General features: G+C 39.1%; 2 protein-coding genes across 2 annotated transcripts; one reads left to right on the top strand and one right to left on the bottom strand.

Moving 5' to 3' along the window:
* Positions 1–545: 545 nt before the first annotated feature.
* taf6 (TAF6 RNA polymerase II, TATA box binding protein (TBP)-associated factor) lies at positions 546–10,379 on the bottom strand. The gene is made up of 15 exons (XM_086308455.1): positions 10,160–10,379; positions 8,050–8,207; positions 7,831–7,917; positions 7,565–7,718; positions 7,423–7,479; positions 7,208–7,327; positions 6,968–7,089; positions 4,553–4,630; positions 4,346–4,447; positions 4,051–4,233; positions 2,963–3,037; positions 2,752–2,877; positions 2,456–2,629; positions 1,358–1,549; positions 546–1,109 (listed from the first exon to the last, which is right to left on the bottom strand). The coding sequence occupies exons 2-15, from the start codon at positions 8,203–8,205 to the stop codon at positions 819–821; spliced, it is 1,917 nt and encodes a 638-aa protein (XP_086164581.1). The 5' UTR covers positions 8,206–8,207; positions 10,160–10,379; the 3' UTR covers positions 546–818.
* Positions 10,380–10,419: 40 nt separating this feature from the next.
* On the top strand, positions 10,420–13,937 carry mrps31 (mitochondrial ribosomal protein S31). Its single transcript, XM_086308456.1, has 7 exons — positions 10,420–10,774; positions 11,381–11,815; positions 12,456–12,608; positions 12,725–12,868; positions 12,964–13,040; positions 13,451–13,591; positions 13,684–13,937. The coding sequence occupies exons 1-7, from the start codon at positions 10,671–10,673 to the stop codon at positions 13,917–13,919; spliced, it is 1,290 nt and encodes a 429-aa protein (XP_086164582.1). The 5' UTR covers positions 10,420–10,670; the 3' UTR covers positions 13,920–13,937.
* The last annotated feature ends 422 nt before the right edge of the window (positions 13,938–14,359 follow it).

The following is a 14,359-nucleotide window of genomic DNA, read 5'->3' on the forward strand; positions in this document are numbered from 1 at the left end:
CTCAACATTTCAAATGCAGGATTGAATCTTTTTTTTAAAACTTTTTTATGGGTACTTTGAATTCAAACTAAGTTTTGTTGAGGCTGAGTCTTTTTTTGCAGGTTATCTTATAACCTTTGGGCTTAAAGCTGCCTTTCATTACACATTAGACCCATTTACACACAACAATGTAGCAGCAAACTTGATTTATACAAATTCATACATATTTTCCTCAAATTTAATGCAAGTTTGGAGTTATATATTTAAATTTCATCTGAAAATATAAAGAGTACAAAAAAATTGGCAAGCTGTAATTAAAATAGCCAAGTTTTTATGTGACTAGAGCAGAATCCCTCTACTGTAGCATTTCTGTTGTTTGTCCTCACTGTACTGCACCTTTTTCATTTATTGCACTGACTTGGTGCCCATGTGGATTGTTTTGCAAGCTCAGATATTGGATGTTGGCAGCAATTTACAAACTCTGAGAGCCATCCATACCAAAAATGACAATACCAAAGAATCACTTAAAATGACAACAGAAATGTAAAAATCACATACAGTTGAAAGATTTCATAAAAAATCATTTATTTTAGGGTAAAAAAGAAACATGAAATCAATTTGAATATAAGCTGAAACAGTGAAGATGTCACAGATTGGTCGGTTTTCATCGGGCATCAACATATTTACCTCTGGTCACATTTTCTCTCAATCAGTCAAGAGTTCAGATATTGCCCCCTCATATCACCTCAGAGGTTGCCCCATTAAGTTCAGCCCAAACAAATCTCCTTGTGTGCTCAGGTGCTCCAACTTGATAGGAATCTCCACTACTCATACAAGTCTCAGTGTGGCGACTGTGTGCTTGCTCCAGGAGACTCGGACCGTTCCAGCTTCATCCCTCCATCTAGTGAACTTGAGGAGATTGAGGTGGGTAGCACAGAGCTCTTAGTCTCCAAAGACGACGAGGCAGACGAGGGAAGAGACACGACTATGTACTTCTGCAGAGGTCGTGAAGCTGTCAGTCCAGGGCCACTGCCAGGCTCCAGTTTTACCAAAGGCTGCAAGGTAGATGTAGCACTGGGAACAGTACTAGTTACTGGTGAAGCTGACTGTGAAGAGCTGAGAGTTATGACCTGACGATAGACAAAAAACATGCAAGCAGTTGTAGATTTTATTAGAAGTCACAATCATCAACAGCAATCTTTATTCAGTAAGTTTTGTCACTGCGTTTCCATTTTGTAACACTAAGCATTTATAAAATGTCAAATCTGGCACATTATCATGCCAATATGAAGGTCAAGTATATGAGAAAGGCTTTGTGCCTTTATGGAAAAACAGTTTATAAAGATTTCCTGTAGTGGTGGTAAAAAACTAAAATCACCTGCTGAGTTGAGGCAGCTCCTGCACTGGTTGCCATAACAATGTACTTAGTAGCTGGAGGAGATGGCTGTGATGGGGTACCAGGTCGTGGCGACATCAGTGTGAGGGAGCTTGGGACCTTAATGATGCTGGGAGTGCGAGGACCTGATGACCCACTTAGCCCGCTTTGTGAGACTGAAAGGGTGGGACGCGGCTGAAAGAAAGTGTCATTGTTCATTATTAAACGAAGGCAAACGTACTAGTTACCAATAGCACTTGTAATAATCTTAATATGCCATTTTAATTTTGAATTCTCTTATTACAGATAAGTATTTTTAAATATACATTCATTTACATTTTAACAGCCACGTAAATGGAGTGGTGAAAATCTTCATTCTATTACCTCAGACGTCTGTCAAAGCTTAAGCCTTTTTTTCCCCAGGCATGACTTGGAAACTGCCATCATGCTTTTATAACCTCACCCTTGGTTTACTCTAACTCCCTTTTAATAAAGGTTAGCCAGGGAACTCTGGTGCAACTGGTGCAAAATGCTGCCGCACGGATTTTAACTGGTGAAAGAAAATTTGAGCATTTTACTCCAGTTCTGGCCTCCTTACACTGGCTTCCAATTGAATTTAGAATCCATTTTAAAACCCTTTTACTGTTTTTTTTAAGCCTTAAATGGTCTGGCGCCCGTATATGTGTCCGACCTGCCGAAGCCCTATGTCCCCCCTCGTTCACGCCGGTTAGCCTGAGCAGCTGTTGCTCTCAGTCTTGGCTGAAACTTAGAGGAGACTGAGCATTCTCTATTGTTGCCCCGAAGCTTTGGAATCATCTTCCTCTTCACATCAGGCAATCTTCTTCAGTGGTGGTCTTTAAATCCAGAATCAAAACTTATTTTCATTCCCTCACTTTTGAATTAGCGGGTAACTGACACTGTTATTTTGTTGTTAATTGTAAATTAAAAATAATAATAATTATTCATATAGTTTTACTTATATACTTTTAGTATTTCTGCTGTACAGCACTTTGGTCGGCCGTGTGTTGTTTTTAAATTGCTATATAAATAAATGATGGTATGGTATAGGATACTTTGGTGATAACTGGGTGTAAGTTATACCTGAGTGATTGTTAATGTCGTTCTGTTGACTTGCTGAGCTTGCAGTGCTGCTTGAGTCCTGGCCTTCATTACATGGGAGCAAAGCATGGGTCCGAGATAACCATATTCTGTGCGATACTGCTCCACGTTGTCAGGCGGAGATCGCAATTTGGCAATAACACTGGCACAATGTTTCTTTGTAAAAAGGAGAAGGGAAAACAAAACACTTTAATAACAATCTCAGGGTTTATGTAATCTGTTTGGACTGCTCTAGTTTACAAACTAATGTATGAGACTCAGAAAAGTTCATATATTACCAGTAGGAGGCTTTGAACATGTTCAGCTCCTATCTTATCGATATTAGAGATCACAGGTCCTTCCATCACTGCTTTGATCCGAGCACCTTCTACAGCAAGCCGAGGAATTATCAATGTCTTTATCACCTACAGAGGATAAAAGATAAAAACAGCAGGTTGGTTTCACTGCAACAGACAGAACAAGAAGAAGAGGAAACAAAACCCCACTCACATCTGGTCCCAGTTCTGAAAGTCCAGCGATGCAGCCGTACCGTGTCGTCCACTGCGTTTTATCATCCAGCCAACTCTGGAAGAAGAAAAAAAAGTGGATTCATGTGTTTTGCTGTGTTTTCCTACTTGGTGTTTGACTGCCTGTTCTGAATCAGTCCAAAAAAGCTACAAAGCCTCCCTGTGAATCACATGAGAATTTTCAACTGTTGTGTCCTGGACTAGAGGATACATTTGTGAGGTAAAGGTTTATTATCGAACTGTTACTACGTAAGAATGCAAAGCACAAAGAAAAGCTTCAGAGCGCTTCAGTCGCAACAGGAGATTACCAAGTTCACACCTGCTTAAACAACGCTCACAAAACAGGGCCAGTAAGATTCCATCAGACTAAAGAGCAAAAGGGTAGATACACTCTTAAACAACATTAAAATACAACTAGAATTTGTTTGTTTTTTTACAAATTGGCAATGACATATTTGGTTACTGATTATTATTATTAATAATTTTAAGACATACTTGCACAACACAGCTTGATGCATACCTGCATTTTTACACTGTCATCAATTAGATTTTGAGAAACTGTGAAGCTATTTAGTTTAACTTCTGACAGACAAATTAACACCGCCTACACTACACCATGTGCACTTCACAGTACTATTTGGGAAAATGAAAGAGAAAAAGAACAGAGATAAATGGAATGGTTGCTGAAAGAAGAGAATTATTTTGTCATTTTAAAAGTATTACAGCCAAAATTATGAAATACATCCAGAGAGCCTGTTTAATACTTGATAGAGAGTTAAACAAATTTATACTCTGCATGATTCCCTCCATCCCCCCTTTTCCACATATCCAATTTAGTCTCTTATGAAGTCTATTCCAGCCATCATAAGATACAAGTTGGTGCTCATTCTGGACAGGTTGCAAATCTCTCGTAAGGATAAGAGAGCAACAGACACCCATTCACACCTATAGCCAATTTATTACTGCCAATCACCCTAACCCTAACTGCTCTGTGCATTTCACTATATATATAAAATATCAAAACATCTTCAATATGGGAACAACATATTTATTACCAAAGAAAAACTTCACCTTGGTAAAAGTCTTGGTAATACGAGACTGAATGTTGTTGGTTGTTGTACTGAAGGTTTTACAACTTTGGGCCATAAGACGAGCAGCAAAGTCCCGTAAAGCCCAGTGGTTGTCAACATCCGGTCGCAAACACAGCTGCTTACTCACAATACAGGTTACCACAGCCGGGATGAGCTCATGGAGCTGTAGATGGAGAGAAAAAGAGAAAAAAAAAATTGAATATCACATTGAAAGTATGTTTTGGGTTACAAGCTTCATAAAATAATACAACATTGTATTTGTTTCCATCACTTACGTATTTTTCCAGATACAGGGTGGGGTTGTCCATCAGAGCTTTGACCATCCGCATCAGATAAATCAGGAGAGCCAAGTTGTTTTGCACCACGTTTACACGCACCTTTGAAGAGAGCCTAAGGTCAGCACTTTGAACACAAATATGCTCAGGGCTTTTTTGTGAGGTAAAGAAATGGTTGAGAAGACAAGATGTTGGAAATGTGCTTACGCCCTCAGAAATAAATGTGCTGAATCTTGGAAGCATCTGATAAAGTCCAGGATCGGTAGCAATACTCTGTAAGGCTTCCTGTGCGAAATATATACAAACATTTTTAAAAAGAGAAGTCAGGTGACAAACTGGCCTGAAATAACTTTTTGATAGTATGACAGAATTAGACTGCACTACTATTTTACTTTATAACAACAACAACCCGTTTTAGAATAAGTAACACAAACAACTAAATAAAAAAATAAAAAATCCCAGATGACATTTTTTTTTAATGCTTTTAGAAATCCATGACTCTGTAGGACTCAACTATCACCATGTTAGTAGTTTAATGTGGGGCCACAGTCTGCACACACACACACACACACACACACACACACACACACACACACACACACACACACACACACACACACACACACACACACACACAGAGGCTGCGCCATTAGATTTTCTAGGCATCCAAAACAGCAGCACATGTTTCTGTGCTTACCATTAAAAGCTTCACTGGGAAAAGTTAGCTTTAGTCCTTCATCAAACCACCTGATCAACAAGCTCCAACATGAAGAAAAGAGAGCTCTGTAGTAGGGCTGGGCCATATTATACCGTTCACGGTAATACCGGTATAATGTTAGGCAACGATAGGAAAATGAAATATCGCGATAGAATGGGAGTAAAACGCGCATGCGCAGTGCCTTTGTTTTCATACGCACATGGCCGATTGTTGAGGAACCAGAATTGGTTTGTAAAAATGGTGCAACTTCCATGATGTGGAACTGGTTTGGTGTTTGTCCGTCAGATACACAACAAAGCACATTTTTTTGCAGAACATGCAAGCGGCCGTTGTTATTGTCGTATTTGTCGGACTAAGATGCTCTTAAATCTGGGAGTAATCTGGGTCCCAAACTCCGTATATTTGACTTCAGGTCAAACAACACTGCAGCATCACTGAGAGTTGAAAACTGTCTAAATTATTTCATCTTTAATAAAACGATCAGCATTGCTGCTTTACCAGGTGTAACTATGAAGTTTAACTTCCAGGCATCCATGAAAACAAAAGTTATTACATTTAACGGAGTTAGAAGTTAGCAGGAAGCTAGCGGAAGTTAGCTCGCTAGTTTCGCTAGTTACCTAAGCATGATATAGCATGTTCTGACTGAGAGATTTCTGAAAAAAATCAAACGTGCAGCTCTGCTATCACTTCCAACATAAATGAAGACAGGAAACTAAACAGCAGTGACGTTTGTAGGGTTACTGAAGTTGGGCTAGCTGGTATATAATGATGTGCTACGTGATCGCTAGCGACACAGCTATGTTAGCATAACATAAACAGTGAAGCTGGAGGACGAACACTAACACTTTTCCACTTATAAAAGTTAACGTGAAGGTTCCTCATGGTTAGAGACAAATGCAATCGCATGTCCGGATGCTGTAAACGGACCAAACTTCAGTCAGGAGAACAACTGAGATAATCCATCCACAATACGAGGTTAGTCATTAATATACTGCAACAACATGGGAATAGAGCAGCTGCCAGAGAATTCAACATTAATGAATCAATGGTACAGAAGTGGAGGAAGCAAGAAGAATGAGTTTAATAAAGTTTGATTTATCTGACTGCTTTGTTTCGCTTAATGTGCCTTATAATCCCGTGCACCTTATGGTCCGAAAAATGCGTACTGCACACTGCAGTTTAATGTTGCAAAGCACCTCTTTTTAACTTCAGTGGATATTATACATGGTTATGCTCAGGATATGTCAGCCCATTTCTACTGGAAATGCCTTTGGGTTAAACTTTCAGCAAGGAATTTGCATTTGCACTGTTACATTTTTATAAAGCTTTAATGTACATAAAAACCAGCTTCTTGTTTACGTGAAAATAAATGGAAGGTTGTCTTTTTGCGCTAGTAATGTTGTGGAGTTGTATTTTGTCTCGCATCAATTATATCGTCAGTTATATCGTTATCGCAAATTTTCAAATATATATCGTGATAAATATTTTTGGCCATATCGCCCTGCTCTACTCTGTAGCTGCTCCATCCACCGCTGTCAGTTTTGGACAGCGAATTGTAAATAAACTCGAATGTGTGCAGATGACCTGTTAACTTAGTCTGGCATGAAGAATTAGGCAGTTTGCTGAAAGCTGACAGCAGAGAATGTGGATATGTTCGCTTTTCTTCTTTGCAATCGCCAGATACTCATTTAAACTCACTTAAACTCAGACAGAACTCTTTTTTTTTGGCCTTCCAAGAAAAAACAGTGAAGGGCATTTTGTTTTATGCACAAGTTTAAGTTATATTATATTTTTATATATATATTTATTGTATAATACATTTGTAGTTTTCATTAATAAAACAAAACCATTACTAAAATGTTCAATAATACAAAATACTAATATAAAGTAGAGGCAGAACTTACAGCTCTCTTAGCTTCACAGGATCCAACACATGCTTCTGTGATTTCCTTGTAGTAGAGCTGCTGTTCAACAGAAAGCTCATGAGTGCTGCGTGGTTTCAACCTTATTAGACCCTTTTCCTTTCCTGAACAAGACGGATACAGATAAACATTATCAACAAGCATTGTGAAGGCAAAACTGAAATGAACTAAAGCAGGGAAATGTAAGAGAAAAAAAAGTTAAATAGAAAACAAGACACTGACCTTTACCGTCAGGAGTTGTTGTGCCCTGACCCTTGCCTTGAATCGTACCTTCCTCCTCCTGACCAGGTTTGACTACTTTGAGAGGCTCTGTAGATTCAACTTTCTGTTGCTCTTTTGTTGCTAAAAAGGAAACAAAATATATCTAATGTGTCTACGTTTCTTCTCCAGATATTTAACTTTGTACTTTAATAGAAAAAAATCTGGTCAGAGCTAACCTGGTGGTGGATTTTCTGGAATAGCTGGTTGCATCCCCTCAATACTTAACCAGTGAGCTGGTGATGAACAAACAAGCACAGAGTACAAGTTAAATATACTACTGGACAAAAATATACAAAAAAAAATTGACTCTCTGAATACCTTTAAGAGACACATCTAGTGGGACTCTGGGAAGAGGCGTGTTTATAATGTCACTGAGGTCAACTTCCTTTTCCTCGTAGAAATGAAGCTCTCTTCCACCGCCACTCGCAAAACGAAAAGGGATAAACTCTTGCGACTGGAAGCCATACAGGGGCTGTACCGAAAGGAATTAATTGAGACTTGCTTGCCTTCCAACTGCATCCATCAAATCACTTAATAAGCCAGCAAAAAGTACTTAATTTAAAAACACACAAGTTCTCACTTACTTCCACATTTTTTAATTTGAGAGCATTGTCTATATCGCTGGTGGTTAATTTACGTCTCTTCCCATGGTGCATAAATTTCAAAGCATCCTATGTAAAAGGAGAAAAAAAACCACCAAAGAGGATTTAAATATAAATCTGGATTTTCCAGTAACTGTTTTTTGAGCATTTTTCTTCCACATAAATAAAAGGCAATATTTTCTCTGATAATTCATACTTTACCTGTGCAATTTCTTTTATTCTGTAGCTGACCTCTTCACTTAGAGCTACACAGCTGTCCTCCTGTAACTGCCCCACTCCCACAGACTCTGCCATGGCCTTCATTGACTCTGTAGGCAGGACGACCGAACAGTGCTTCTGCCGACGTTCTTCCGCCATGGCTGACATAAGAAAGCACACAGGTCTGTAAATATAACCTCTCGTAGACACACACACAAAGTCAAGATCACACTTAGAACTAAAACACAAAATTCTAATAGTTCATAGCCAATTGTAGATACTCAAATGGACTTAAAGTAACAATCACAGTGTGATACTATGTTGTTGACAGAGTTCTGATTATAAATAGCTTATAATCAAGTCTTAAAAGCTTCCTTTGAAGGCAAGTGGACTTGTTCTTGTAGGGTCTTGGGAGACATTTCAGCTCTCATTGAAAAGGCTTCTTCAGTTCTAAAGGCTGATGAGGATTCCCAGGTATTTAACTTCTAATGTGTTGCCACCTTGAAGGTGGTCCTGAATGTCACTGACCCACTCTGTCTTCGTGTCATCAGGGTCACAAGTTTCAGGGTGTGACACACTAAGGTCACATGCCATGCTGTGAATTCTCTGTAACATGTCAGCTAAGCCTGCCCATCATGTGAGCCATTAAGATGACATGGGTCAAGGTGTGAGTGCGAATTGATCTCAAGAATGCATTATAGCTGACTGTTATATAGTCCACCACCTCAGTTGCTATAGGTGCACATAGGAAGCATCCTTTACTCATATTTCAAACTTTGTGGCTTCTCTATCCAAAATGTGAACATTAGTATCTTCAAAAGAGTGTACTTTTTCCTTTAAGTGCAGGTGTACAGCTGAGTCTTGTTCTGATAACCCAGCTCCCTTACATTGGTTTTATGTGTGATTACTGTGGCTATTGTTGGGCCTGAAGTATATTGGGAATGTTAGAGGTGCTTAGTGAATATTCCTCAGAATACCTGCACAGATCTAAGTACAATGTTCTTTCCTCTTTGTTTACATACCCACCAAACCAGGACATTTAGGCTAAATTCACTTACTATAGATATTTCCTTTTGTAGATCATTTTTGTAGTGCTTTTAGTTTCCGAGACTCAATGCAATAACTACACAGATTGTCCCATTGCGTTTCACCATAAAAAAACCCTCACAGCTACACATCTCCAAGGAGACCCTCATCCAAAACCCTTTTCATTAATGATGGGCAGTCCCTACGACAAAACCATTAAGGTGGATAATCACACAAAAGGAACCCCTTCAAGACACTGCATACAATAACGGCTTATTATATAGTAGAGATGTGCAACAATGACCCAAACACTGATCTAAAATCTCGTCTGGTGATTGGCAGGGGTTATAAGAGAATCTCAAATACATGAAAAACTATTTGGAGGTTTGCTGAAACAACAGTAACTTTCTGGTCAGCAACAAATGTTAAAGCACAACAAAACTTATTCATAATAGATCCTGTGGTAGCAACAGCATATTTGCTGTCAGACACATTCTCTAAGTTTCGCATGTATTTGTTAACGTAAATGCAACGATAACAGACCGAACAAAACCTCAACAGGAGAGAAGTCGTGTTTTAAAACTACACCAATTACGTCTTTGGAGCTTGTTCTTAAGATGATATACAACGTTATCATGAAAACAAGTCCACGGTATTTCACAGGACTGGAGGTATTGCAAAGCTAGCGCGTTGTAATTACACCCATCAAATAAAATCTAAAATCTTAAAAAAAAAGACTGTGAAACTTAATGTGGAGGCGAAGACTACACATTTAATATAATGTTAAGTGATTTAAAGATTGTCCAAGTTCCTCTTTTCCAAATACTTTGTAGGTAAACAAACACACTGAGCTCCAAGGAGCGGGTTTGTTCACACTGACGGAACAACAGCGAACTACAACATGTAACACACAAGCCACACTTTATATATATATTCACTGGAACCTAAGATCAGTGAAAAATAAAGAAATTATGGTAACTTTACGCTTCTGAATAAATATATACTTATTTCACACTAACTTGCGGTAAGCTAATTTTTAAGCATGTTAGCTTGCATGCTAATAACTTAGCTTCCGTTGACGTTTTACCTGTGTGAAGTTGCTTTCTCCTCTCTGAATATAAGCAGGAACTTATGCGAATAAAAACAATCAATGTTTACAAAAATGCTGATTTTGCGAAGCTATTTCTTCTCTCTGAATATCCATCTCTTGATGCAAATAAGAAACTAATTCGCGGACTGCAGCTGAGACCTCAGTTCGTGAATGAGCGGTTGTGTTTCGTCGCCATTTTGACTCACGTTCCGGTTGCGGTCTCGCGAGACTATACTACTGACAGTAACCGCCTAAAGTTTATTTAAAAATCAAATCAACTAAAATGTTAAAGAAATTAATTAAATTTACTTTAATATTGAGATTGCCAATGTTACAAATAAATCCAGACTAAATTAAAACTCGGCACTCTTACGTTGAAGAGCAAACATCGAGTCTTTGCACATCCTGGAACGGAACTGTCATTCTCTTAAAGTTTACAGGGGTGACCTTATGTGGTAACAACGGATGTAAACGACAGGAGCGTGGAAGGACATCACAACAAGCCACAATGTACAGAATTATATTTCGGACTTTGTTGGCGCCTCGAAGTTCTTCAGTCAATGTCTACGACTCGTGTGTTTTAGCAGCTAAATGTGACAAGACGGTTTTCAGGTGAGGTAACCATGTGACTGTTAGCTGTGATTGAACGGGCCACACTGTGAAACAGAGTAACTAATGACCGTGAGACTCAGCTGCCGAGCTTCTTAATGTCAAAGAACAGGTTGCCACAGTACAAACGAAATATGCTGAGTTTTGCTTGTTTCGTTAAACAAGAGTAGCATGTGGCTAGCAACTAGCTTATTCTAGCCTAAAGAGGGGGATGGACGTCTTGACTGACAGCTCTTCAGGCGGTTGTTTCCATGGTAATGTGTATGTGAAGTTAATCGCACGGACCTGAAAAAAAAAAGTTTGATTCACGTATAGATGCACAGACTAATATGTATATTATATAAGATATATGCAAAGCATCACAAGTTGTCATGTTGTCTTTAAGCGGTATGCTTGTAAATGGTGTAGATTAAAACTGCATGGAATTGCATACAAATCTATAATGTATAATAATGTTATTTTTTCCAGACACTGTTGCCCCCTCCTTTGCATTTATTACGTTCAATATTGATGATATTGTGTTAATGTAATAATTATCAAAAGTCTGAATCGTGACCTTTTCAGATTTGGCTCCTTCTGATGCACAAATCTGTTTATCTCTCGACACAGGGTTACAAATAAATGTGGGGTAAAAACCTTCAGCACAAGTTCAAGCTCGCTCTGTGAAAAGAAGAATAACCAAGACCAGAAAACACAGGCAGTTAAAGAGGGTGACCAAGCGGAGGTGGTCGAATTGAAGGAGGAGCCAGCGGTGTTAAAGGCAGATGATGGAGACGCCACACAGCAGCAGACAGATGTTAAAACTGAACAGGTTGCATCAAAGCAGCCAGCGAAAACGAAGAATGATGCAGCTAAGAGTGGGAAGGAGAGTCTCCTGAATCTTCTTGGAGCCATGAAAGTAGAAGTCACCAACAAAAGGAAGCTCAAAAACCTGAAGGCAAAGCAAAGTTATGAGTCTGTTACACAATATAAGCCGAAGGCGGCACCTATGGAGAGCACCATCAGTATGTATCAGAAGGCTACAGGGGATGATTCATCACAGAGGTGAGAGAAGTTGGAGAAGGGTTGTATTGCCTTATTGAAGTTTTTTGTGTTATTCACACCATTGGCCAATAAAGTTGTAAGATGACAACAGCAGTCACTCCACATGATTCTCTTTCAAGTTTATTTCATCTATAGTTACTTACATCACATGGAAAGTACTGGGCTACCTAGATGTTAGACCTACACAAGCTGCTCAACTATGGAAACCTATGCCATCCAGCACCCAGCACACAGTTTTTGTGCTGATTGTAATGGTTTAGTCTGTGCTATGCACTGTGCGCCTCAGTACTTGGTGACTCAGCTCATGGCTAAGTTGCTGTAGTTCCAAAATGTTTCTCCCTTGCAACAATACCACATATAGCTGAGTGTGGAATCTCTAGAAGGGAAGAAACTCCACTAATGTGACTTGTTGCATATTATTACAGCTACTTGATTTCAATGAACTCCTTAGAATGACTCATTCATTCACAAATGTTTGTAAAGGTATACTGCATGGATCAGTGGTTGATTGGAGATGAAAACACCTGAATTCAGAGTAGCCCAATACTTATGTCCATACAATTAAAAACCAAACCTTAGGAGCTATACTTTTGTCACATTTCATTCACTCATTTTGTGCCCCCCTGGGTTGTGTTTTTAGTGAGACTTTGGATCCTGATCTGGTTGCTGCAGCATCTTCTGCTGCCTCCACTCTGCCTAACCACAGCCAGGCTGAATCTGAGCTGCTCAGGCAGCTGAGGCAGCACGAGGCAATCGCTGAGGCTCAGAAGAAAGGCGACATTAACAACCTCGGGTATGTCCCCAATAACTGTAGTTAATGAGATTGTTACTCTCTACCCCCCCCCCCCCCCCGTTTTTCTTTTCTGAAAAGCTTATTTAACAAAAAATAATCAAACAATATTTTCTCAGAGTGATTATCGCTGAAATGAAAGTAGGCAAGAATCCTAACCGGCAGAATGCCTGGCCAGCCGATCAGATCCGGTTTGATGACGACGGGCGAGGATATACACATTACAGAGGAATCACTTCCGAGCTGTCCAGTGTTCGGAAACGGTAATATTTTTATCAGCTCTTCACACTAATTTTGTTGTGTTTTTTTTGTTGTTGTTTTTAATGGATCTTGTGTCTAATGTCTTTCTTTTTTTAAGGAGGAACTTGTTGCTAGGGAAAAGACTTAACATCTTCACCTCCTCTGCTGATGAAGATGGAATTGAACCAGCAGCAGGTATTGATGGATTTAGATTTTCTTTTCTTTCTTTTTTTTCAATTTGAAGCTTACTGTTCATTTCATATGTTTGCTCACAGAGGCCACTTTTTGGTGTTACTTGTCTCATTGTTAACGCCTAAAAATAAACATTTTTAAAGTTTGTCTTCAAAATGTATGCACCACACCAGAAGATCACTGACTTAACAGTGGTCTTCCTCATGAAGACTTCTAGTAAGCAAGTCATGAGTGACAGTTGATTTTTCAAGCTTAAACTGATGAAACATGACACAGTATCAAACATGTTAAGCATGGTGCTTTAATAATGCTTGTCAAGACTGTGATGCTTTTAATGCCTGTCACTCCGTAAACATATTTCATGTCACATTGCAAAATCTTTTGCTTTTAACGTCATTGTATCATATTTTCAGCTAAGCCGACTCTGTGGGACATGGACTTTGCAAATCAGTTGTCTCTATCGACCAATCAGATGCTTCGAAATGGGTTTGAGGAAATGATCCAGTGGACCAAAGAAGGGAAACTATGGCAGTACCCAGTAAACAATGAAGCTGGTGAGTAACGAAGGTTGACTTCATTATTTTTAAAAGAGGGGAAAATACATTTTTCTGAGAGAGAAACTGACTGTTCATTCTTGCTGTGTTAGGCCTCGAAGAGGAAGCCAAGGTCCCATTCCATGAGCACATCTTCTTAGAGAAGCACTTGGAGGAGGGCTTCCCTCGTGAGGGGCCAGTGCGTCACTTCATGGAGCTAGTAGTGACCGGCCTGTCCAGAAACCCCTATCTGACTGTGCAGCAGAAGAAGGAGCATATATCCTGGTTCAGGGACTACTTCCATCAAAAAGAGGAAGTGCTTAAGGAGGCTGATGTTTACCTTGAATAAACTTAACACGGTTTAATATGTCTGCATTTGCTCTTTGTGGTCACATAAAACCAACACTTTAAAGCGAGACTTTGCCACCGTGATCATTACTCATACAGTTTATGCGGCAGTCAAAACCTTCCTGGTTTCTTGACTCTTGTAGGAGAGAACTTAGTGGAGATATTGGATGTCATGCTATTGAGAAAAATGCCCTGAAAGGAAGTGAAATGTTGCTGCACACATAGTCAATGCAATATTTTTGTGATTCACAAGTGGTATTAAGTGATGTAAATAAAATGGTTGTGTTGATTTATTCTTGTTACACTGAAATATTGTTATAAAAGGTCATTAGAGTAACTTACTTTAAAAACAAGTAACACTTTAGCTGAATGGATTGTTAATGACCTTTGTGTGACAAAGAAAATGTGCAGATGAAAATATTTTTGTATTCTTTAAGTGTC

Source organism: Aulonocara sp. 'chitande type north' Nkhata Bay, linkage group LG10 (genome assembly GCF_057382095.1).
Source record: "Aulonocara sp. 'chitande type north' Nkhata Bay isolate Kocher_YH1m ecotype deep benthic linkage group LG10, A_spYH_male_GT1.1, whole genome shotgun sequence".
Classification (NCBI taxonomy): Eukaryota; Metazoa; Chordata; class Actinopteri; order Cichliformes; family Cichlidae; genus Aulonocara; species Aulonocara sp. 'chitande type north' Nkhata Bay.